Source organism: Copadichromis virginalis, linkage group LG9 (assembly GCF_057382275.1).
Source record: "Copadichromis virginalis isolate Kocher_CV1m ecotype Utaka linkage group LG9, C_Virginalis_male_GT1.1, whole genome shotgun sequence".
NCBI classification, from domain to species: domain Eukaryota; kingdom Metazoa; phylum Chordata; class Actinopteri; order Cichliformes; family Cichlidae; genus Copadichromis; species Copadichromis virginalis.
In genome coordinates this window covers 25,574,015-25,596,927 of record NC_140626.1, presented here as the reverse complement: position 1 = coordinate 25,596,927, position 22,913 = coordinate 25,574,015, and the positions used below count along the sequence as shown (strand labels likewise).

At 40.0% G+C, this 22,913-nt stretch overlaps 1 protein-coding gene across 2 annotated transcripts; it reads left to right on the top strand.

Moving 5' to 3' along the window:
• Positions 1–6,365: 6,365 nt before the first annotated feature.
• Positions 6,366–19,199, top strand: mybl1 (MYB proto-oncogene like 1). Of its 2 annotated transcripts, none has more exons than XM_085468460.1 (16): positions 6,366–6,787; positions 9,064–9,163; positions 9,369–9,440; positions 9,563–9,655; positions 10,356–10,576; positions 10,664–10,856; positions 11,559–11,633; positions 11,927–12,037; positions 12,803–13,042; positions 13,153–13,527; positions 13,620–13,759; positions 13,843–13,957; positions 14,041–14,157; positions 14,247–14,351; positions 14,501–14,695; positions 14,800–19,199. In XM_085468460.1, the coding sequence occupies exons 1-16, from the start codon at positions 6,765–6,767 to the stop codon at positions 14,923–14,925; spliced, it is 2,301 nt and encodes a 766-aa protein (XP_085324586.1). In that variant the 5' UTR covers positions 6,366–6,764; the 3' UTR covers positions 14,926–19,199. The 2 variants fall into 2 exon arrangements, with proteins under 2 accessions (XP_085324586.1, XP_085324585.1); XM_085468459.1 differs by having other exon boundaries at positions 13,135–13,527.
• The last annotated feature ends 3,714 nt before the right edge of the window (positions 19,200–22,913 follow it).

Here is a 22,913-nt window from a genome sequence, read left to right as displayed (position 1 = left end):
CCGGTGCTGCTTTTCAAAATATAAGGGGAATAAAACTTCCTGAATTGATGTCTTTTGCTTAGCCGCTGTGCTAAAAACAAACACATTTTAAGCACTTTGTTTTACTTTAATGTTCCCGTCCACCGTATCCTCACGCCAATCATAGTTCTAATTAAACATATTAAACACATCTTACTGTAGCCTCTGAGATAAAAAGCTGTGCTTTCTGCTGGAGCCCAACCCATATAATACTTTTGAGTCATTCTATAATTGGGCAGTTTAGGTTTCAAAAGTGGCGAATAAGTGATAATGCATTTATTTTATAATCTATGTATTTAAGAAAAACAAATGATAAACAAACAAAACCCCTTAAATTTGTCCACCTCAGGCATCAAAGGTTCACTTTTTATGAGATATTTTAGTTAGTTAACTAATTAATATTTAGACTTAGACTTAATCTTAGCAACTTTTGAACCTTACCACATCTAACTTTTCAATAGTCCCACTTTTTTGGTTTATTTTCAAAAATTTTCTCAAATAAACTCATCTAATAATTTAAACCAGTGCAAAGATAATAGATTCAGAGCTAGGAAAAACATTTACGATTATATTATTAACATGACATGGTAACAGGGTTACAATTTGAGTAACCATTTACACAAGACATAATGACTTATTACATATAGAACTTGTGCTTGTACATAGCTATATATATTTCAGACAACAGAAATGTTGTTTATGTTATTTATGTTTACATATATGTTTTTAGCATGTGTTTGTAAGAGGTGCGAGCTGTAGAATATGATACATGTGATGATGGAAAGTCAAGGATACATGCAGTCATATAAATAAGGAATCTTTTCAATTAATTTGCCTTCCTTTGGAAATGTGTGTAACAGGGTTGGACTGGTGAGAGTGCAACTCAATCTAGTCAGAAAAGATTAGAAAAAATACAAAGCACATCAAAGAGGACTGACTTCTGGGAGCTGAAATGTTGCATTATTCGTCTTTGTCATTTTCACTGTTTTGTTGATTCCCTTTCCAATCTAAATAAAGGCATGCGTCAACAAAATCCGAACAACAAGTATGCATTTAGAACTCATTTTAACTGTTATATTTGACATGCAATTTTGGTTATCAAGAATCTGTGATATGTTTGGATTCTTGAGAGATATTTTGTATTTCAAATGCTTTGGAACACCTTTTATAAAATCTATATTTTGTCCCTGAACAGTGGTTTACACAATTTACACAACAATTTACACTGGCCTTCAAGGACACAGTCACCTTTAACTAAATTAGCAAATTTGCCAACATTTCTTTAGTTTTATGAGTTTGTTTACTCTGGCGATTAAAAAGGCATTTAAAAATAATTTTGGCCAGCTATCCTATAACTCTGTATGCATGTAATTACACAAATGTCCTTGGTTAAAATTTCAAAACTTGTGTTTTAATAAAATCACGACGTTTTGATTACGCAATAAACATTTTTGGGCTCTTATTTTCCTGGGATAACAAAAACTTCCGGTCATGTTTGCTTGGCACAGCTGGTTTACTCTGATTCTGACGAAATCCAACAGTTCAACAGCGCCACCAACAGGAAAGAAGGCAACAGAAACCCAACAATCAAAACAGTATTCAGACAGTTGAAGGCCAGCAACTATGAAGTATCCACGATGAATTATTTCAATTATGAATCATTTAATAATAATGCAATTATTAATATTTTGTTAGTTCATATTATTTAATATAGTGCTTCATAAATGTGGTAATATCCTTTTTAACAAAAAAGTGTGATTTAAACTTTCAGTGCTTTTGTGTCTGACCTTTTGTGGTCAACACCTAAACACACTGTAGTCCAGGTCAGACCTGACAGAGCTGATACAAGAGAAAGGCCCCAGTAGTGCTCTCCACAACAAATCTGAAGAGCTAAGCCAACATTAAATGTAAATATTTAAAAAAGAAAAGTTTGACATCTACATTTTGACTGAATATTTACATATATTTAATAGCTAAAGTGAGAAGTAAATAGTTTTTACTTTTTTAAAAAGTTTTTTGTTGTTGCTGAAATCGGCTGTCCTTTAAGTCATCTTGATAGTAACCAAAACTGTATCTGTATGAGTGTGAATAGTTTTCAGTTTGTGGGCCTATGCCACAAATTGACAAAAGTAACGCAAAATTAAAAGAAATAATAAAAAGAAATAAAATCAATAATATTATAATACTTCAATGATTGTAATGTGTGTGCTTGACAACATTTATGTGATGTACACAAATACTCTATACAAATCCCACAATCATATATTTGTACATTTCGACATGAAAAATGGCAAAATAAATAAATAATCTTTTAAAAAAAATCATATTTTGCATAGTTAGATCTTAACAAGTTCCAAGTAGAGCTTCAACATGCCACAAGAAAAAGTGGGGGTGAGACAAAACATTTTTTTGAGCATGCAATTTATTGGGAACAACACTTAAACTGAAACAGGCTGTTTTACAGCTGATCAAAAATTTAAGACCACATGCTTTTAAAAGGCCAAATCTGGGCACAAATGTGGATTCACTGTCATTTTCTGTCAGGTAGTCACACTGCCATGGCGTTCTGATGGTAAAGGCAAAAAAAATCGCTCCCTTTTTGAGCATGGTCGGGTTGTTGAACTGCATAAGCACTTGAAGCGCGGCATCACTGCTGAGGATTACAGACCAACAAAAGTCAAGTGGAAGACCCCCCAAAATTTTACCAGCAGTGAGCCAGAGGATCCAAATGGCTATCCGTCAAGACACTGGATGATCCTCGACCCAAATTAAGGCCGTTACTGGTGCTGACTGCAGCCCCATAACCATCAGACAGCATCTTCAAAGGCCTCGTCGCCTTGAACACCACAGAACTGACCGTTTGGACTTTGCAAGAGTGCACCAAACATGGGACACTGAAAGGTGGAAGAACGTTTTATACCCTGATGAGAAAAAATGTAACCTTGATGGTCCTGATGGTTTCCAACGTTACTGGCATGACAAACAGATGCCACCCGAGAGTTTTTCTACGTGCCACAGTGGGGGGGCACCATATGGGTTTGGGGTACTTTTTCCTTCAGTGGAACAATGGAGCTTCAGGAGGTGCAGGGACGTCAAATGGCCGCTGGCTATGTCCAGATGTTGCAGAAAGCATCCCTCATGACTTAGGGCCCTTGTCTGTGTGGTAAAGACTGGGTTTTTAAACAGGACAACGCTACAGTGCACAATGACTGCAGGACAACGGACTTCTTCCAGGACAATCTTTCACTCTTCACTCTTTTGGACCATTCTGCATCTTCCCCTGATCTTAATCCAACTGAGAACCTTTGGGGATGGATGGCAAGGGATGTTCACAAAAATGGACAACAGTTCCTAAGAGTAGATGCCCTTCATGCATCTATCTTCACCACTTGGAGAAACGTTCCCAATGTTCCATTTGCCTAAACAAACGTGTGATGGATCTTCAGAAGGCCTGGTAGTGAAGTGGAGTAAAGTTTGTCGGGCTCTGCTCTGGTATAAGTATGTCACTGTGGACACGGTTGCTACAGAGACACCAGACTCTGTAAAGCACAGGCTGTGACAGGAGGATGGATGCAAGAAGATGTACAGCAACTGTTTCTGTCTATAATGTAATGGTGAAATTTTGTGGATGAACAAACACATTTTATATCATTCGTTATTAAATGATAAAGAATTTCCTATGATGTTGTCCTGGCTGATAATTAATAAACATTAAACAGCTAGCATCTGCAACTCTAATTCAGCGATTCAGCATTTCAAATTAAGTTCAAAAACTTAACTAATCCTGATTAGAAAGCCAGATGATGTATTGTACAAAAAGTTGTGCAGAATCTTTTGCAACATAAGTTTAGAAAACCTAACATCTACAAATCAGGAAACCAGTTTTGTTTTTCCTCCTCTGTATTATGTTTATGCTGTTTGCATAACAGAACATGTGCACACATATAAAATAGTAAAAAATTATTTCAGCTGGTTTAATTTTGTTTCTTCAATACTAAAAGTTCATGTAACACATAACGGTCTCAGACTGACTTGTCTGTGTGCACAAAGGTCACTCACAAAGCATCAGTGGGTGTTTTGACTTCCTGTCATTTCATCACTGATCTTTAGCACCTTGGTAAAGATCAGTGGAAGAACAGCAGCAGGCTGGTCCACGCCTCTCTGTGGTTTTCTGAGGTCAGGGCCCGAAAACACACGGAACAGAACAAGCCTGGAAATCAAATATGAAGTCAAACATAGAAACATGTTTCTGAATCCTGTGTTGATTTGTAATGTACCGTAGCAAGGCAACATCTGCTTCCCTGTCTGACTTGTCACACGAAAAATTGCTGCAGTGAGGATGATGAAGATTGCTCTTGCTCAGTGACTGCTAATTAAAGCCCCTGACATAGAATTTAAGAACATAATTGGACATTTTCCTCCACAGTATAAGCTTGAGGAAAACTGAAGCCACCTCTGACCTGCTGTTTAATGTTAAATTCATTTCATCCTTTGTCCTTTGCGTCTCACATGCTTATTCATCATGCTTATCATTGGAAGTCCACTTTTGTAATTGAAATCTTCAGAAAATCCAGATATTGCAACAAGTACAGTACAACAACTATACATGTAATACAGATCAAAGCAGAATTTAGATCAGAGAGGGCGTCAGAAAAGTAGATGATTAATAGATGATCTATAAAAAAGGCATGCTGGGGTATAGTGATGATCATTAAGAGAATAGAGGAAAATCAGACTGCTGAGAGAAAAGAATGTAAGTTATGTCTCTTTAAACGGGATAATGGACAAAGGATGTTGAATATGAAGCTTCTAGGCCAGAGAAGATGGGAAATGGGAAAATAAAACAAATGCTGATTATAAAGCAAGTGCATGTTTGCGACGAAAATCGGTAATAACAGTATTCATGGGTAATCTGGTTTGCAGTAAATACCACTAGCCACTAGGTGGCGACAAAGGAACCCTTTGGACAGTTACGTTTTGACTGAAAATCTCCCGAGGCAGCATCTCTGTGTTGCTAAATATAAATAATTGATAAATATGTTTAAAAAGTATGTTTTAAACTCTTCTCTTTCTTTGTAGCTGAAAACCATATTTTTTGTACTGCAACAGTAAAAATCAGAATAAGCCTAGTAAAGAGCAACATTACAGCGAGAACACCATATTTTCAGAGCTGATATGAAAGATTGGTACAGCCAAATAATGATTCTTCACCCTCAGTAAATACGAAGCAATAATTCTGAATAAGATGCAGCTAAAATATTTAAAATCAAAGTGTTATTTATTCAAATAAATCATATTTAACAGCGGCCTCCCATGGACGAACATGATAGAGCCTGCCTGAAACTTGGAGAAAAAATAAAACGGGAGTGGCATTCAGGCAGGGAAACGTGGGTGTACGGGGGGGCATACCATTAGGGACATGCGCAACAGGGGAGTGCGTTTTTAAAACGGCCCCCTGTGGCTGTATTTTTATTTTTTTTTACAATATCAACAAACTGTCCGTGTTTCAGGCGCTCGATCCCTTAAGAAAAATGTGCCTGGTACCAAGCCAATTTCATTTGACCACATTCTCTTTCTAAAAAAATATTTTACACTGTACTTAAGTAAAAAAAAAAAATTACATAAAAATGGCATACTTAATGAATAATAAAAACAGTATGTATGGGACTGCGGACGGGTAGTGACAGTAAATGTTGTAATATTTTCATATTGCACAAACACAGAAATGTCACTATTGTCATATCACTGAAATAAACCCCATATGAAGAGGTTAATTATATTTTATATGAGTGAAATCTGCAAGCAGTATGTCGATATCCTAAGTTTTGTCCACAAGATGCCAGCAAAACACCGTTTTTAGAGCTGCTCGTGGAAACCCAATTTTTATGGTACTGTTTTGCTGCTGTCCTTATATAAGATGCAAATTATAATAATAAATATACCATAGTAATGCATCACATCAGCGCAAATGCATTCACCTGAAGGTATACGATGGCACAAAGGCGCAGATGATGCAGCCTTTTGCGCTTTCATTGTGCGATTTTTCGCGCTGTGTGCCTCAGAACCCTCTGAAAGTCCCCAAAGGGCCCCCAGAAAGTCCCGAAACCCACTTTGAGCCACTACAGTCATAATGAAAAGACCCATTTTGCTGAAAGAGGTGACAACACTGTTGTCTGCTATAACATTCGCCTCCTGAGATTCTCAACCAATGAAAGAACTGCTTGCAAATTCTTAACCAATCACTTGCGAGTGTGTCCTCGTTTTTGACCTATCAGTTTCGAGAACCGACTCCTCTCGTCACGGCCCCGTTTCTGACCAATCGGGGGCGAGGCCGCCTGTGCAGAGGGCTGGGCGCGAGAATCGGCGGGATGGACAAAAATCATAACGCCAAACAGAAGTACAGAAGAGAAAGATTATGATAGAAACAGCCCGGACGGCGAGTAATAAAAGTAGCCCACCTTCAGTTTCATAGCGAGTTTTTATGTTACGAGTCCGCATTTGAAGACAGCCTTTATCTGAAGAGGACATAGCAACGCCTTTCTCTGGGAAGATGTGAATATGACTTGTACGGAGAAAGTATATGTTATAAACTGTGCTTTTAGTTAGCTCGCTGCTAGCCAGATCCCGAAGAAACCTGCAATGACTGTCAACGCTTTCTATGGATACACATCTATTAAAGAGGGATTTTAGGGAGCTGCCAAGCACAGGTTCATCTACGAAGAATTTCAGTCCTCCTACCAGCTGTCATGGACAACGTGAAATCACGCAGGTGGGTGCCAGCAGTGTTTCATTATTCAGTTCCCGTGACACAATGCACCTGTGTACAGTTAATACGACGTGCCTCATATAAACAGCTTATACTGCAAGTGCACCTGCACACTTGCACTGTAATAAGGTCTGCCTATGGGATTTATGAATAAGTAGTTAATGAATAACACCTATAGTTAATAACATACCCCGATGAAAAGTATAGACAGTGTAAAATCCACGTTTCAGATATAGCTTAAACAACCTGAAACGTGCATTAATTTGAATGGGTGGCAATGCTTCTGAAAGTTTCGCATTCAAAATAATGTTCTGTGAATGTGAAGCCAGTTTCACACAGCTGTTATGTAACAGCATCATCCTTGAAAACGCATTACTAGACAATGACAAATCAGCCAGATTAATGCATCTTTACTGCTCAGATTCACTTTTTCTGAATATTTAAAATAAAAACAACCACAGACTAAAAAAACTCCACATCAGATAGCATGTGTCCTCTAATTATACATTACAGATTTTTGCATTAAGTCTCTTGGGTTTCTGGCAATGGAAGAAAAAGCTTCTAGACTGTATAAGTATACCATGTGAAAAATGTGGGTTAATTAGTTTAAAAATTATTCATATCAATCAGTTTTGTTAATCAGACATTATAGTCATCGCTTAAGCTAAAAGTACTACACATTTTCTCAGTCCATCCCAGTAAGTATGAATATTTGAACAGTATAGTACTGCCCCGTGCATCGTTTGGACTGCTACCTTTAGACTTTGGAAAATAGGAAACCTTAAAATTGTAACCTTGGTCTGTTAGCCTCTATAAAGGGCATTTTTCATTATGTTCTAAGATATGGATAAACTTCAACAGCAACATGATTGTTTGAACACTGGATGTAGATCAGTATACTATTTGGTGACGCTTGTTACATTTTATTTTAGAGAAAGTCCTCTATCCAATTAGAACAACTCAGAGTTATTATTTCATATTCATTGCTTATGACAGGTGATGTATTCCTAATGGATTAAACACTGAATATAAATATGGTGCTTCTTATACTTGCCACCTAGAATTATAGTTTTATATTCTTCAGTTTCAAAGTGAATAAATGCCAGGAGGTTATGCAAGTATACCCCCTTTTTTTAAAAAACTTTTTTGAACTGGACCGTTACGGCTTTGCCAGTCCCCTAACCACACCCCAGTACACCTCTTCCACCTCATCAAGACACACACACACACACACACTTATAAAGCTCTGGTAGTGAAAGAGCCTGTTGATGCAGACCCCTCCTTTCCTCCAGTCACCTTAGGCCCCTCCTTCCTTTTCAGCAAACTTCTCTTGCCTCTTGTGAGGGAATCAGGCCATACCAAAATTCAATTGGTATACTAAAGTTTCCACTCTAAGGAAGACCTTTCATCCACATTTTCATACAAGACCTCAAGAGAGCACTCTACTGGTTGTAGAGGTCTCCTACAGGACAACAAGCCTGGCTGTTCAGGAATTTAATTTCTCCTCCATTCATTAAAGTCTGCTCCCATACTGCAAAGACTTTAGTGCCCAGCAGCAGGTTTTTGCATGCAAAAATTTTGAAATGCAGTGTGCTGACATTTTATATTATCAGTAGTTCTATTTTGTGTTCTTTATTGTGCATAATTATAATTGACATGTTATTTCTGTCTTTACATCTTCAAGACCTGTGACCTAATGCAGTCACAATGAGATCCCCGCATCAACGAACTCATTGATTCATTTGTTTGGTTAGCTAAAATGTCCAGAGACAGTGTTGTGCAATACACGAAGAACACATTGCTTTCAGTTTTGATATGATGTGTCAAAGGCTTGTTTATTGCCCACTGATGCTTTTAGTTTTGCTTTTATTTGTCTTTTATTAATGTATTTGTTTATTTATTTTGCTATGACATCAAAAGAGTTGTGGTCAGCTTTTGGTACATGCTGCTGCTTTTCCTCAATCCTGCCCCTAAAAAGCTTGGCATAACTCACTGCTAAAGTCTAATTCTTTTAACAGGGATTTTATTTCTTTCAGATGAAGTTAAAGCAAAGAGTAGGCAAATCTACTTGGTCACAAGACCGTTTAATTACACTGAGCCTTCATCCTGTAGTAATAGTTAAGCTTCTTACACCATTCTCAAGTAATTTCTTTTTACAGCTTTGGTGTCCATGTATTGATGTCTAATATATTAGCTTACAGGCACTGACCTCATACCTCAGTCTTGGGCTCCATTTGTGGTCTAAATGTGCTCTTCTTTTACTGCCTTGTATATTTTAGCAATGATGAGGATGAAGAGCTGCAGTCCACAGATCCAGAGAGTAAAGAGAAGAGCAAAGATAAAAAGACACTGTGCAAAGTAAAGTGGTCACGAGATGAGGTAAGTTTATCAGAGATCTGACATCTGAGCTGGGAATTTGTTGGAAAGATTTAACTTGAGGCATTGTATGTTACGTTCTGCTTTTATCTCCTCGCAAACATCTTTAAGGGTAACTGTATAACAGTGTTTATGTGAAAATGCTGAACAAGATGCCTTACACGCGCTTTGTACCATTTGCTTTTTTTCCATCTCTCTTTTTCTTCAGGATGAAAAGCTGAAAAAGCTTGTTGAGCAGCACGGAACAGACTCCTGGAAATTAATAGCTACCCTTTTTCCAGTAAGCACATTTCAATTGTGTAATTTCATTAAACAAAAATGTTACTACTTTACACCATATTGGTTTATCTCTTTCAGTTACTACTGTAATGAGGTGTTGCTCTTTGTGTATCTCTATCACAGGGGAGGACAGATGGCCAGTGTCAGCACCGGTGGCAGAAGGTGCTCAATCCAGAGCTAGTGAAAGGACCATGGACAAAGGAGGAGGATCAAAAGGTAAGACGAGCTCTGAATCCCTATTTTGTGCAGAAACATTGGTGACAAAATGGGTAAATGATATGGCAGAGAGGGGAGAGAGCAGTTTAGACAGGTTGAAAACACACAATACAAAGACAAGTGCCACAATATGTAATGTACCCTTTAGCTTCAGAATAACCAGGCTGTGTGCATGCTTACTTCCCGCCAAGAAGGTTTTTTTTTTCATTTTTTTCTAAAGTAAATTCTCCACTACGTCATTCGTAATAAAACAGTCTCTTCAAGTAAGAGGTTTAGCAGCCAGCCGCTTTTTTAATTAGTTTTTTTTCCTACAAAGCAAAGCTTGAAGACCTTTTCCTGCTGTTAGACCAGCGATGCATTCCTTAAATGGATCACTGTTGTTCAAGAATGTCATGAATGGTGTGTCATTCCTCCGAAATGTTGGAATCATAACAAAAACACAGATCTTACAATTATAGCTTAGCCTGCCAAAAGTGACATCACAACATTTCTCAGCCTCGATGGAAAGAGCCAAACAAGCTCTGCTGTTGCTATAGTGAAGGTTTCTAAACAGCACTGCTTCTCTTAGAAATCTGAACTCTTTGAACAAGTTTATAGAGTGGCAGAATTAATTAGGGCCCTACCCCATTCATTCATAAATCCATGAATTTATTTACTTGTGCTTCTACTGAATATCCTCCACGTGGTGGTGTTTATGCAGGTTATTGACCTCGTACATAAATATGGTCCCAAGCGCTGGTCAGTGATTGCGAAGCACCTCCAGGGAAGAATCGGAAAGCAGTGCCGTGAACGCTGGCACAACCACCTCAACCCAGAAGTTAAGAAGTCTTCATGGACTCAGGAAGAGGATCGAATCATCTATGAAGCCCACAAACGCCTTGGCAACCGCTGGGCTGAGATCTCTAAGCTTCTTCCTGGACGGTAGTGTAGTGCGTCACACACTGTCTGTTTGTGCTTCCTGTCTAAGTAATGTAAGTGAGTCACACTAGCAATGCTATCCCCTAACAGAACGGACAACTCCATCAAGAACCACTGGAATTCCACCATGAAGAGAAAAGTGGAGCATGAGGGGTACCTGCAAGATGGCTGCAAGACTTCCTCTGCTAATGGGAAGAGACGCCACAACAGGCAGTGTCCTGCAACTCCAACAGAGCCCCAGCACTGTGACCGCAGCCCTGTGGCTTTGACAGCATCAAACCAGGTCCATCCTCAGTCTTTGTTTCATTTGTCCTCTTACTTAAAACATGCTTCACCTCAAACACAACATTTATAATCAGGGCCCATTTAACTGTAAAAAACTCATAGTACCGTATCACCCCAATCGATCTCTTCATTCTCAGACTGTGGGCTTGTGATATTTAAAAGTAGAATGAGAGGCAGAGCCTTCAGCTTTCAGGCCTCTTTCCTGTGGAACCAGCTCCCAGTTTGGATTCGGCAGACATCTCTACTTTTAAAATCAGGCTTAAAACTTTCCTTTTTGATAAAGCATATCGTTAGGTCTGGATCAGGTGACCCTGAATCCTCCTTTAGTTATGCTGAAAAAGACTTAGGCTGCTGCAGGCTTCCTATGATGCACTGTTTCTTCTTCACTCACCTTCCCCTTTATGTGTTTATACACCACTGCACTTCAACAGTGTGTCTTTTGTCCTGTTTCCTCCCCTCACCCTCAACCTGTCACGGCAGATGGCCGCCCCTCCCTGAGTCTGGATCTGCCAGATGTTCTTCCTGTTAAAAAGGAGCTTTTCCTTCCCACTGTTGCCAAGTGCTTGCTCATAAAGAGACATGTTATTGTTTGTGTTTTCTCTGTATTATTATGATCTTTACCTTACAATATAAAGCACAATGAGGTGACTGCTGTTGTGATTTGGCGCTATTTGAGCTAAGTGTAATGCTCTGTTTGCAGACGGGTGGTTTTCCATTTGAGCCTCATGGTGGGCACATGATGGACAGTCTTCCTGAAAATTCAAGCTTCATATCAGTGAGTCTTTTATAAGGTTTCTTTGCATGCTAATGGGGAAAATGTCTGACTTCTTTATTTTCTGGTCTTTCTGTAGTTGTACTTGTGATTGCTAACTCTGGAGCTCAAATCAAAAACTTGAACGTCCTGTTTTTTCTCCTAACACAAAATACAGCTGAAAGGGTGTGCGATGTCAGTGCTGTTGTTGCAGTGTTTTTATGTTTATGTCTTGTTTTCCTGATTTTCTTAACTCTCGTAACTCTTTCCTCTTTTCCTTTCGCCTCCTCTTCCTCCGTGATGTTTGTTTATTCCAGCCATCCTGCCTGGATGATCCTGACAGAGAGCAAAGAATTAAGGAGCTTGAACTGCTGCTTATGTCAGCAGAGAGTGAAGTCCACCAACAAGTGCAGTGCAGAGGTTCATGTGTAAGAACACACACTGAATGTGTGTTAGCATTCTTAGTCAGCATAGCCTGCGTGTGTTAATAGCTTACAGTACATACACTGTAAAAAGGCTCATATTTATATTAAATATGTCTTCGCGTCAAAGTGAAATAAACAGCGAGTTACATAATCTGAAAAAACAATATATTGATATCGAAAAGTTTATTTAAGTCCAAAATCCTGGCATTTGATTCTAACTGGCCTTCATTAATGAACTTTTTGCAGTGTATATATTCTAAAACAAGAATGAGGGCATGTATGCGTGTCTGTAGCCTGTTTGCTGTAGTGTTGCAATAGTAACTACTTTCCCCTTCTCGCCACTTACTCAGACTGGCCTGAAGCTGTGCTTGGTAGTTCCCCTAGCTCCCACCCCTCACCTCGCCCATTATTTTAGTTTTAAACTTGATCCCGCCCCCTCATCCCCTCCAGCCCTCACTCCCTGCCATCCTACCATACCCACACTTAGCCCGCAGTTTGGTTCTGACTAAAGCATTCTCAGTCTCTATTCTGTCTGCACTGACTGTTTTCATACTTCATTCACATTTATTCTTTTCAGTGAGCGACTTTATACTGTACAATTTTTTCCCACCATTTCCTACACATAATTTCCAAACTCGTGCAAATTAGCAATAATTTTACACCACATCTGCCAAACCCATCAGATCAGACACCATCCTGCTGCACGAGCCAAAGCTCTAACAGCAGTGTCTTTAACCCCCACCCGTCCCCTGCTGCCCTCTATCTCAGAGTTTGGAGCAGTACCCAGCATGGCCAGACAGTGTGTCAGATGACACGCTAACCACGAGTAGCAGTAGCCTGGAAGAACAAGCAGAGAGAAGACCCTGGGAGGGCCCTGAGATCCCGCAGGGAGCTCCAGCACCGCTTCCTGTCTCGCCCAGCAAGTTCCTGGCTGTAGAGGCCAGCACAGTGCTGTCCACCCTGCAGACCATACCAGAATTTGCAGAGACCATGGAGCTTATTGATTCAGTGAGTAACAAATGGAGATGAACACAGAACAAACATAACTCTGTGTAAATTTGTTGGCCAAATATTGTGAATGTATTAAAGATCTACTGTAGATGTGTTTTGCTCTGCAGGATCCTGTCGCATGGAACGAAGTGGCCAGTTTTGATTTGTCAGAGACGGCGACGCCGTCCAGGCACAACCAGGCAGCCTATAGCACTATCTTGCAAGAGAGCACCATGTACAATTCAGTGAATTACCCAGTCAACGCTGCCACTACCGACTTAGGCCAAGACAGGAACTGTGCTCCATTTGGTGTGGGAGATCTTACATCCCTGACTCCCATTAACTCATCCAAACCCACCCAGGCTTCCACTGGGAGGAAGAGGAGAAGAGAGAGGGGGGAACCATCTCCTTTGTGTGACAAGACTTGCTCTTCCTTCTTGGAAAATATTTCAAATTCTCCCAAGAAAACACCTATAAAGACACTGCCATTTACCCCGTCACGAGTAATTATCTTAATAATTTACTTCAGAGAACATCTTCCCATTACAGCTGATGCAGTGATTTGACTAATATGCCATGTCTTCATTCTCCTCAGTTCTGCAACATATCAGTGCCAGAGCATCTCAATCTGGAAAACCCCGCCCTCACCTCAACTCCTGTGTGCGGTCAGAGGTGTCTGCTCAACACACCCCTTCAAAAAGATACCACACCTAAACACCAGAAAGAGAATGATGGGTAAATGAATCGGCTGTAAGCAGTATATCAGAAGATCTTTTTGCTTGCAGAAAACTAGTGTAATCACAATTACAAATATGTAGTTCCAGGACTCCTAAATTCTGCAAAACAGTCATGACTCCAACTCCGAGGACACCCACTCCTTTCAAAAATGCTTTGGCTGCCCAGGAGAAAATGCACGGGCCACTAAAGAGAGAGGTAAATTTGCCAAATTCTGGTGCAAGCAGGTGAACATATTGCTGCCTTTTTTGTGGTTATACTCATCCATTTTTGTTTTGCAGCCACAGCCTTTGGCCTTTCTCGAAGAAGACATTCGAGAAGTTCTAAAGCAAGAGACCGGAACAGACATCTTCAACAGAGCAGACTTACAGCCAGATTACAGAGTGTGGAAACATAACGTAAGTCACGAAATACAACCTTCATGACCTCAACACCTCATCAAAAAACTAAGAAATAATTTTATTTCATTTTGATGCTTCAAAATTAGATGGATGGCCCAGCTAGAAAAGTGCGCAAGTCTCTTGTCCTGGACCCTTGGGGCAAAGAAAGCATTAATACTGAACTTTTCCAAGACCAGCTCGACGATGCACAGGTAAGCCTCTCTGACCACACTTCAAATCAGCTTCAGGTCCTGGAGCCCTTTCCAAGTAAAAGTATTTTTATAAATACCATGTAATTACTATTACTCTTAATCTACTGCTTTCTTAAAACCTGCACCATTCAAAGAATGCCATGTTGCAGGTTTCAGATGAAGGTCTACTGACAAGCTCTTCATTGGTTTCTCCGATCTCCGAGAGAGACGAGTGTGGCCATTCTGTGACTTCTGGGAAAGATGAGCTCTCATTAGGAGTCGCCGTTCATACTCAACACTTTACTAGCCCTCGGACGAAGAAGCTTCCGACCTCTAACAAAGCAACAAAACACAACACTGCACAGGTATGACGAAACAAAACAACTGTCATTAATGTCAATGTGTAGTTAATGCTGTGAAAAGGGTAGAAACAGACAATCACAGTAACCACTGATCACCTTCTGTGCAGGTGAGTGAGTGGGAAGCAGTGGTTTATGGAAAGACGCAGGACCAACTGATCATGACAGAACAGGCTCGTCAGTACCTGAATCCCTACCCACCGTCCACCTCTGTCTCAAGGGCGCTTGTGCTTTAAAGCCGTCCCCTCGACTACGCAGGCAGCACTACATCTGTCCGACAACTAAAACCTCCACTGAATCTTGTAAGAGACAATCCAGTGAAGACAAATTGTTTTATTTTTCTTCTGAAGCAGAAGTGCACTGCCAGTGTCGTCCATACAGAGGTTTTGTTCTCAACGCATTTTGAGGTAACTGCCCAAAGTGTTCTCTGTTTGCCAGCAGTCATGAGCAGTTTTGTACACATACAAAAAGGCTTTTTCTTTTAATCAACCTGCACATAGAGTAGGCTGCAGAAATAGTGTGTATCACCAGCAGCGGCTGCTTCTGAGTTGTATATTATTAATATATTGTTTAAAGACATGAAAGACATTATAAGATGTAGCGCTACTCATTGTTTATCTCCTCCTGCATGTTTTTACTAAACTGTCCCACTGCTGTTAGCAGATAAAAAAAACACGTATGTGCAGCATTTGTAGCTTTTTACCGACACCCGTGTACAATGAAATCACGCCATGGGTTGTAAACTGACGCAGTACAGACTTCATTCACTGGCCACTTTATTGGGTATATCTGCTCGACCGCTCATTAACGCAAGGCATATCATATGGTCAAGATGATCATATGATGTGAAGTTTACACCGAGCGTGAGAGTGAGGAAGAAAGGTGATTTAAGTGACTGAACACAGCATGGTTGTTGGTGCTCAGAAATTGCTGATCTGCTGGGATTTTCCATCACTACCTTCTCTAGGTTTTACAGATACAAAATTCAAAATGGGTAAAAATGGCCAGACTGAAGGCAAAAGTAACTCAAATAACCAAAATATGCAGAAGAGCACCTCTGATGTAGCTGAGGGGCTACAGCAGCAGAAGACCATACCAGATGCCACTCCTGTCAGCTAATAACAGGAAACTGAGGCTTTAATTCACACAGGCTCCCTGAAACTGTACAAAAAAGATTGGAAAAATCTTGCCTGGTCTGACGAGTCTCAATATTCAGATGGTAGGGTCAGAATTTGGAGTAAACGACATGAAATCATGCATCCATCCTGCCTTCCTGTACTCAAATGGGATCCACAGACAACAGACCCCATCAGATCCAGTCACCTTTGGGATGTAGCTGAAAATCTGCAGCAACTATGTGATGCTATCATGTCAATAAGGATCAAAATCACTCAGGAAAGTTTCCAGCACCTCGTTGAATCTGCGCCATGAAGAATTAAGACAGTTCTGAAGCCAAAAGAGGGTCTAATCCCATATTAGGAAGGTGTACCTAACAAAGTGGCTGGTGAGTGTGTAATGTTACTATTGATTTTTAAATGAGAAAAAAAATGCACTTACATGTTTTTTGTGACAGCAGTGTTATGTTAAGGAGGAATGCCAATCGGACTCCATGTGAAGTTTTTAGGATGGAAATAGGAAGCTGTCAGTATTGCACTATTGAGTTGACTTTGCTGCTGAGAAAGGAGCAGTATTTTCGAGGGCAAACTGGATAGCACTTGTGATGGTATTTTTTTATTATTATTTTATTCCTTTTATAACACAGCGTTTCCTTTCCAAGGCCATAGAGTCGGTGGAGACATCGGTTGAATGTATTTCATTGCAATGTACATGTGAAAGAACCTCAAAAATGGAAGGGTACCTTAATGTTTATTTTTGTTTGTTTTATTTATTATCTGACAGCTCTAAGGCTTAGATATTAATATAAATCGGACACCGTGAGTTTCGAAGAAGTTTAATCTTGCTGCCAAAACAGCCTAAAAACTCTCACTTGCTCTAAAGCAGTTCTCTATTAGGGAATGAATGGCCGCCATTGTTTTGGTCAGACGTTCGTATCATTAGTGCTCAGCAACAAGCATTTTGTTGGAGAAGGATTTAGGTTTTATGTGAGGGCTGTAGGTTTTATTTATTTAATGTCTACTAATTTATTTATTTCTAAAAGAAAACATTTAAGAGAAATTATTGAGAAATTATATTGTCTTTTTTTCTTTCAAAATTAGGATTGGGCAACCATTCAGTTTTTTATTTCTCCAAGTTAGAAGAACAAGCACTGCAACTGATTTAATGTTAATTTCTTCTCCTGATTAGGCGAGAGCTAGCAAATAACCTTTGCATAGTTGTACGTGTGATTTTGTAAAATATAGATAGGATGTATGTAGGTAGCGGGACTCCATTTCTGACCTCTAATCATAGACTAATTGCACTTTTTTTCCTCTTTGTTTAAATGTAAATGTTCATTCTCATAATGTAGTTCCAGTTCTTACCTTTTTTCGTGTGTGTATGTGTTAGATGGGTGTTTCCTTATGTTTGCTCATGTTTGCTCATTCATGTTTGAATGCTGATGTTAAGATCATGCTGCTTTATTTACACATGTTCTTTTCTCCTGTTTTGCTGCAAAAGGTGTATTTAAAATGCACTACGTAAAAACCTTGTATTTTTAGACAGATGGCTTTGAGCTAAAACACAAAATACATATTGGTCAATACATATGTTATTACAATTCTGTCTCCTAAAATGCTGGGCTGCTGTGCAGAATGCAATATGTTGCTAAAACCCTATATTTAATTGTAAACAGTGCAAAGATGTCGTTGGATGTTATGTTTTGATACTGATGCCAGTAATATGTTTCAAATAAGGTGAAAACAAGGGCTTGTTTACCACTGACTACTGCTTTTTTAACACTATGAGGAAGGCAGGTGCACTAGTCTGAAAGCAAAATGTTTTCCCATTTTTAGATTTTAGTGGTCACCAGCTCCTAGTCCTCTTTGTCATATTTTTAATTTCTTTATGACATGTCCGAACGCTGGGCTGGACAGTTTAGCACCTGCTTTCTTCACCTCTTTCTTTGGAGCAATATCACCAAGCATTAAAACCCATATTAGCCGTGCAGTGTGCACAATGCAACCGAATATCATCTGGCTTTTTGAGCTGGACACTCATAACAAGTTGATTGATCCGTCTCCCTTTTTTTAGCCCGGACAACACATTGTCCACGATGTCAGAGATGAATTACAGATTGTGATTGGTCAGACCACAGGACAGTTTTTCCCTTCATCCAAGTCCGTTTTAAATGAGCTTGGCCCAGGCAGCTGTATTTCTGGATATTGTTAGATTAATTTTTTTTCTATTCTTACTTTGAATGCCATTTTTTATTACATACACTGTGGGCAACTGCAAGAAGCCGTTCACTGAAAATGGTTGTCAGATGTTTCATTTTAGTTTCAGTGTCAGCTTCACTGATGTCCTCTGGAGACATCACATTTATTACTGAACTATTAGCCCACACAGTCTCACTAAGTGAAGGATGCCTCCCTAATTTGCCTTGGTCACTATAGTCACTACAATGAACCTTTCTAATGTAGTATTAGTATTTAAGCTGGTTTGAAACACCTTGTTGGCATCAAGTTCAAAATAAGTGCAAATCTTTCTATTTACATTTTTTTGTCTTGTTATCTTTGTGACATTTTAAACTAAATATAGGGCTTAAAATGTTTGCAAATCATTGCATTCTGTTTTTATTAACATCTGTACAAGATCCAGATACGATCTCTGCTGCAGCCATTGTCTCCTTGTATCCTGCTGAACTACCCTTGAGTGAGATGTCACATGTTTCTCTGCTCACTCATTTCACCTTATGGACAAGAACAAATGCACTCTCGAACCATCCTTTAAAAAAAGCTCCATAATCTGGTGAAGTAACACTATAGCTACATGTATTTTTTTTCTTGTATCATCTGCTTTAGTGGATCCAGTAATGGCTATAATCTGGATTATCCTGCATTAAGTATTTGAGTGAGAATAAGAAGGGAATCTTGTCAGGGAAATCAGGTGGAAAGATCAGAAGAATATGGTACACAACGCTAAAAACAGACTAAACAACTTTGTAAGATGTTTACCGTATATTTGGATCGGGTGGCTGAGATCTGTCTAATCTGTATATATTTGTGTCGTATGTTCTGTGTGTTGGTTTGTACATTCCATTTGTTAAAACCAAGATAATCTGTTTGTGTGTTAATGACATTGTAACATCATAGGTTGCAAGGGCATTAAGTACATATAAGTACAGGATAGTAGCAGCTGTCATATACTATTGTAGTTATGCATGAGCAGTACACAAGATGCTGGACTTTGCTTTCATTTACAGGAGAATCACACATGTAACACTTGAGTTATACTATATAGCATTTTCAGTTGAAACCATAATCGAGGTACCATAGAAATCCTGCCAGCTGTCTTTGTAACCATGTACTTAATTTGGCTAAATAAATGCATTTGTTGGATAATTTTAAAGGTATTCTGACTTTCTTGTGTTTGCATTTTCACTTGCCATCAACTGCCAAAATGCCTTTGTGCAAATTAGTATACGTTACATGCTGTTTTCTGCATAATAAAGATTTCTGATGATCGCTTAGTTTTTCTGACACGTTCACAGCGGGCATGGCGACACTCTGACGTCTTGCCAAAAACTAACGCCACTGAAAGCTTTTTCTTTGTCTTTTTAAATGGTGAAAGTGGAAATTGAAATATTCCACCTTTAATCATGCACTCTAATTTTTCCTCACATGCAGCGTGGACATCTAAGCAGGTGAAGGCTGGGTGTGACAACTCATGGAGTGGTTTGAAGATGACCTCTCTGTCATGTGTGTATGTATACGTTGGGATGCTGTCAACTTGGCCTGGGGTCCAGGGACACGAGCCCCCTCCACCAGAACAAGAGGCCTCTCCACAGGGTCAGCTGCTGGCCCTAAAGGGGCCCACTCACCCATGACTTAATGCCCCTGAGCTCCTTTGTCCTTTGGGCTGTTGGTTTTACAGGCCCATTCACTCAATTGCCCCCCAAATGGAGGGAGAATGTGACGACTTGCCTTATGCTGAAGGAGCGGCAGTGCGCATGCATGCAAACAATGTACACATAAACACACGAGCGCCACATGCACGCCATGTCCACTTAATCAATCTGTCCTCCTTTGCTTTCATTCTGGTACAAGAGGGCCTTTTGTTATTGCGTGACCCGCACTATGAGCCGAAAGATGTCGGGGACCCTTTGCTTCTTAATTGGTTATTGGCAGCAGCCCTTCCACTTTGTACCTCCTGCATGTATTTAGTTGAAACAATGACTTACTGAAACACTATATAGACCTAAAATAAACATATAATTGCTGTTTTTGGATGAATTACATTTAACCCAGATATACAGATTCTCTTCACATGCTGTAGTTTCCACTGATTTAATTACCGTATAATGTCCAGTGCACGTTTGCCCCCCTTCTGTATCTCTTATCATTCAGTCAGCTTGACTAGGTAAGGTATGTGTGTGTGTCCATTTTTGGGTCTACCCTGTGCACCAAAGACATGAAACAGAGCCTACAGGCATCTGACCAAATCTCCTCGGCCTTCTTTCTTTAAGCACACACCCATAAGCGAGTGCACAAACTCTCTCACACACACTGTTTGCCTTTGTGTATGCTAGACAGCAGATGGCAGCCCATTATAGGGCTGACAGAGCAGTCATCTGGCAGGCACCCCGGTTACCCCCTCCTTCCACCTCTCCTCCCCCACCACCCAAAAGACACCCAGCACAACACAACAGGGATAGGAGCCTTTTAGGCGGGAGACTGTATCTGTGTGTGTGTGTGTGTGTGTGTGTGTTAAAATTGGACACTGGCCTTTCCGCTCTATATAGGTCACTGTTTCCACTGTTGTGTGTGTCAGCGCCATGTGAGGTAAGTCAGGCTCACATTTGACTGGGGATTTGCCAGGCTATGACTTACTTTCAATGGAAAGTTTATCTCTACAGTATGGAGGACTGATGCTGCTAAATAAAAAATTTAATGGAAAAATACATGTATGTATTAATTATGTAAAGAATAAAAAAAATGATAATAATGTTTCATTCAGCTTCTTTATCAATTTACCTTTGTAGTATTATCTCACACATCTTTATTTCCTTTATTTTTAATTTTTCATCTTTCACCTTCTGACACTTTTAATGACAGTCAGTAATACAGAACACAGAAAGAATTCAGTTCTTTCTGTGAAAGATCGGGTCCTCTACCTGAGGCCTGGCAGCTTGAGGATCCTTCCTTGGACTGTTCTGGACTGTTCTGGACAGAGATCTCAGATGTTGTTCCTGGGATCTGCTGGTACCACTTGCCCAGCTTAGGGGTCACTGCACTGAGTGGTCCGATTACCATGGGGACCACCGTTGCTTTCACCCTCCACAACTTTGCAAGCTCTTCTCTCATCCCTTGGTTTTTCTCGAGCTTGTCATGTTCCTTCTTCCTGATGTTGCTATCACTTAGTATAGCTACAGCTATCACTACAGCCATCTTCCTCTGCTTTTCTACCACTACTATGCCCAGTTGGTTAGCCATCGCCAGTTTGTCTGCCTTAATATGGAGGTCGCACAGGACCTTAGCTCATTCATTACCAAACACCCTAGGGGGTATGTCCCATTTTAACCTTGTGACTTCCAGACCACTTGTACTTGTAGCTTGTAGCTGTAGCTGTAGCTGTCCTCTGGTATTACAGTCCCCTCAGCTCTGACTAGCTTCCTTCTCTTTGTCATCATCCTATTACACTTCTCCAGTCTGAACAACATTCCAATGTTGTCGCTGTATATCCTGGTGGTATGGATCAGTGCATTGATGTCTCATTCACTCTTGGCATACAGCTTGATATCACACATGTAGAGGAGGTGGCTGATGATCGCTCCATTCTGTTTTCAATAATCTCACTGAGGGGGTTCAGGCCTATGCAGAACAGCAGAGGGGACAGACCATCTCCTTGGCAGATCCTACACTTGATGGTGACTTATGCTATTGGCTTGAAGCTGGCCTCTGAAGTTGTTCGCTACATCCCCACTGAATTCCTGAGGATGGCTCTTAGGATCCTGTTGATCTTGTACTATTCTAGGCATCCAGGATCCATGTGTGGGGCACTGGGCATAGGGTTTCTTACAGTCAGTCCAGGCAGTGCACAGGTTGGTGAGCTTGGTCTTGCAGTTTCAGGCCACTGTTCTGTCTACCACTGCTTGGTGTTTTGCTCCTCTGGCATTCCTGCCTATTCCTTTTGGTGCCCCGCTCATGTATTGAGCCATGTATCCAATAAGACACTTAAGCTCAATTATATTAATTTTAAAAAATTGTAAAAAAAAAAAATAATTTTGCCATATTTTATAATTAATGTAAAAATTAAAAATGACAAAAATGTTTGCAATTCTTTTTGGTGCATTTGTAGACATATTTATTTATTTATTTCATTTCATTTAAAAATATTAAAGTTTTTTATTGTTTATTTTGGATTTTGACAGTTTTGATCCTCCATACTTTATACCCGATATCCAGCTACACTTACAATAACTTTGTATATATGTGCATACACTCAGTTCTTTTGTCAAACTCCAGAAGTAATCACAAAGTTATTCACAATAATTCCTTGACCCTATATAAAAGTGAGTCATAGGCTCGAGGTAAACTCTAACAGTAAACGCTACAATATTCTCCTTGTGAATGAGAGTTTGCAACAGGACGAGTGGAGCTGTCTGTCTTTGTAACATTTACACTCTTCACTGTGCAGGACATGTCCTCCAAACACTGGCCCCAGAGTGACTGCCTCCTGCAGCCTTTATAACAAAGGATTATACAACAGTGAATATCAAACAGCAAGTGGAGGAGGGGTGTATTTCCCTGTGGAGGTCAAGGCCAAAGTTAGGATTTTATGTCCTCTGCAGAAGGTAATCTACAGCCCACCCTATAGAGATCCCACCACAAGGACAAGGCTGGGAGGCACCACTGAAAAAGAAAGACTACATGCAACTTCTGAGAGCTGCTTTGTAGTTGCTGGGGCAACTGGCACAATCCCTGGTCTTTTGGCAAAGCTTTCAGCAGGCCTCAATCACACTTCCTATTAGAAAGAAGGGAGGCCCAGTGTGTTCAAAGGAAAATGAACAGGAGCCTAAGCACTGAGTCGTACACCGAGGCATGTTTGGACTGAAATGAAATCATCA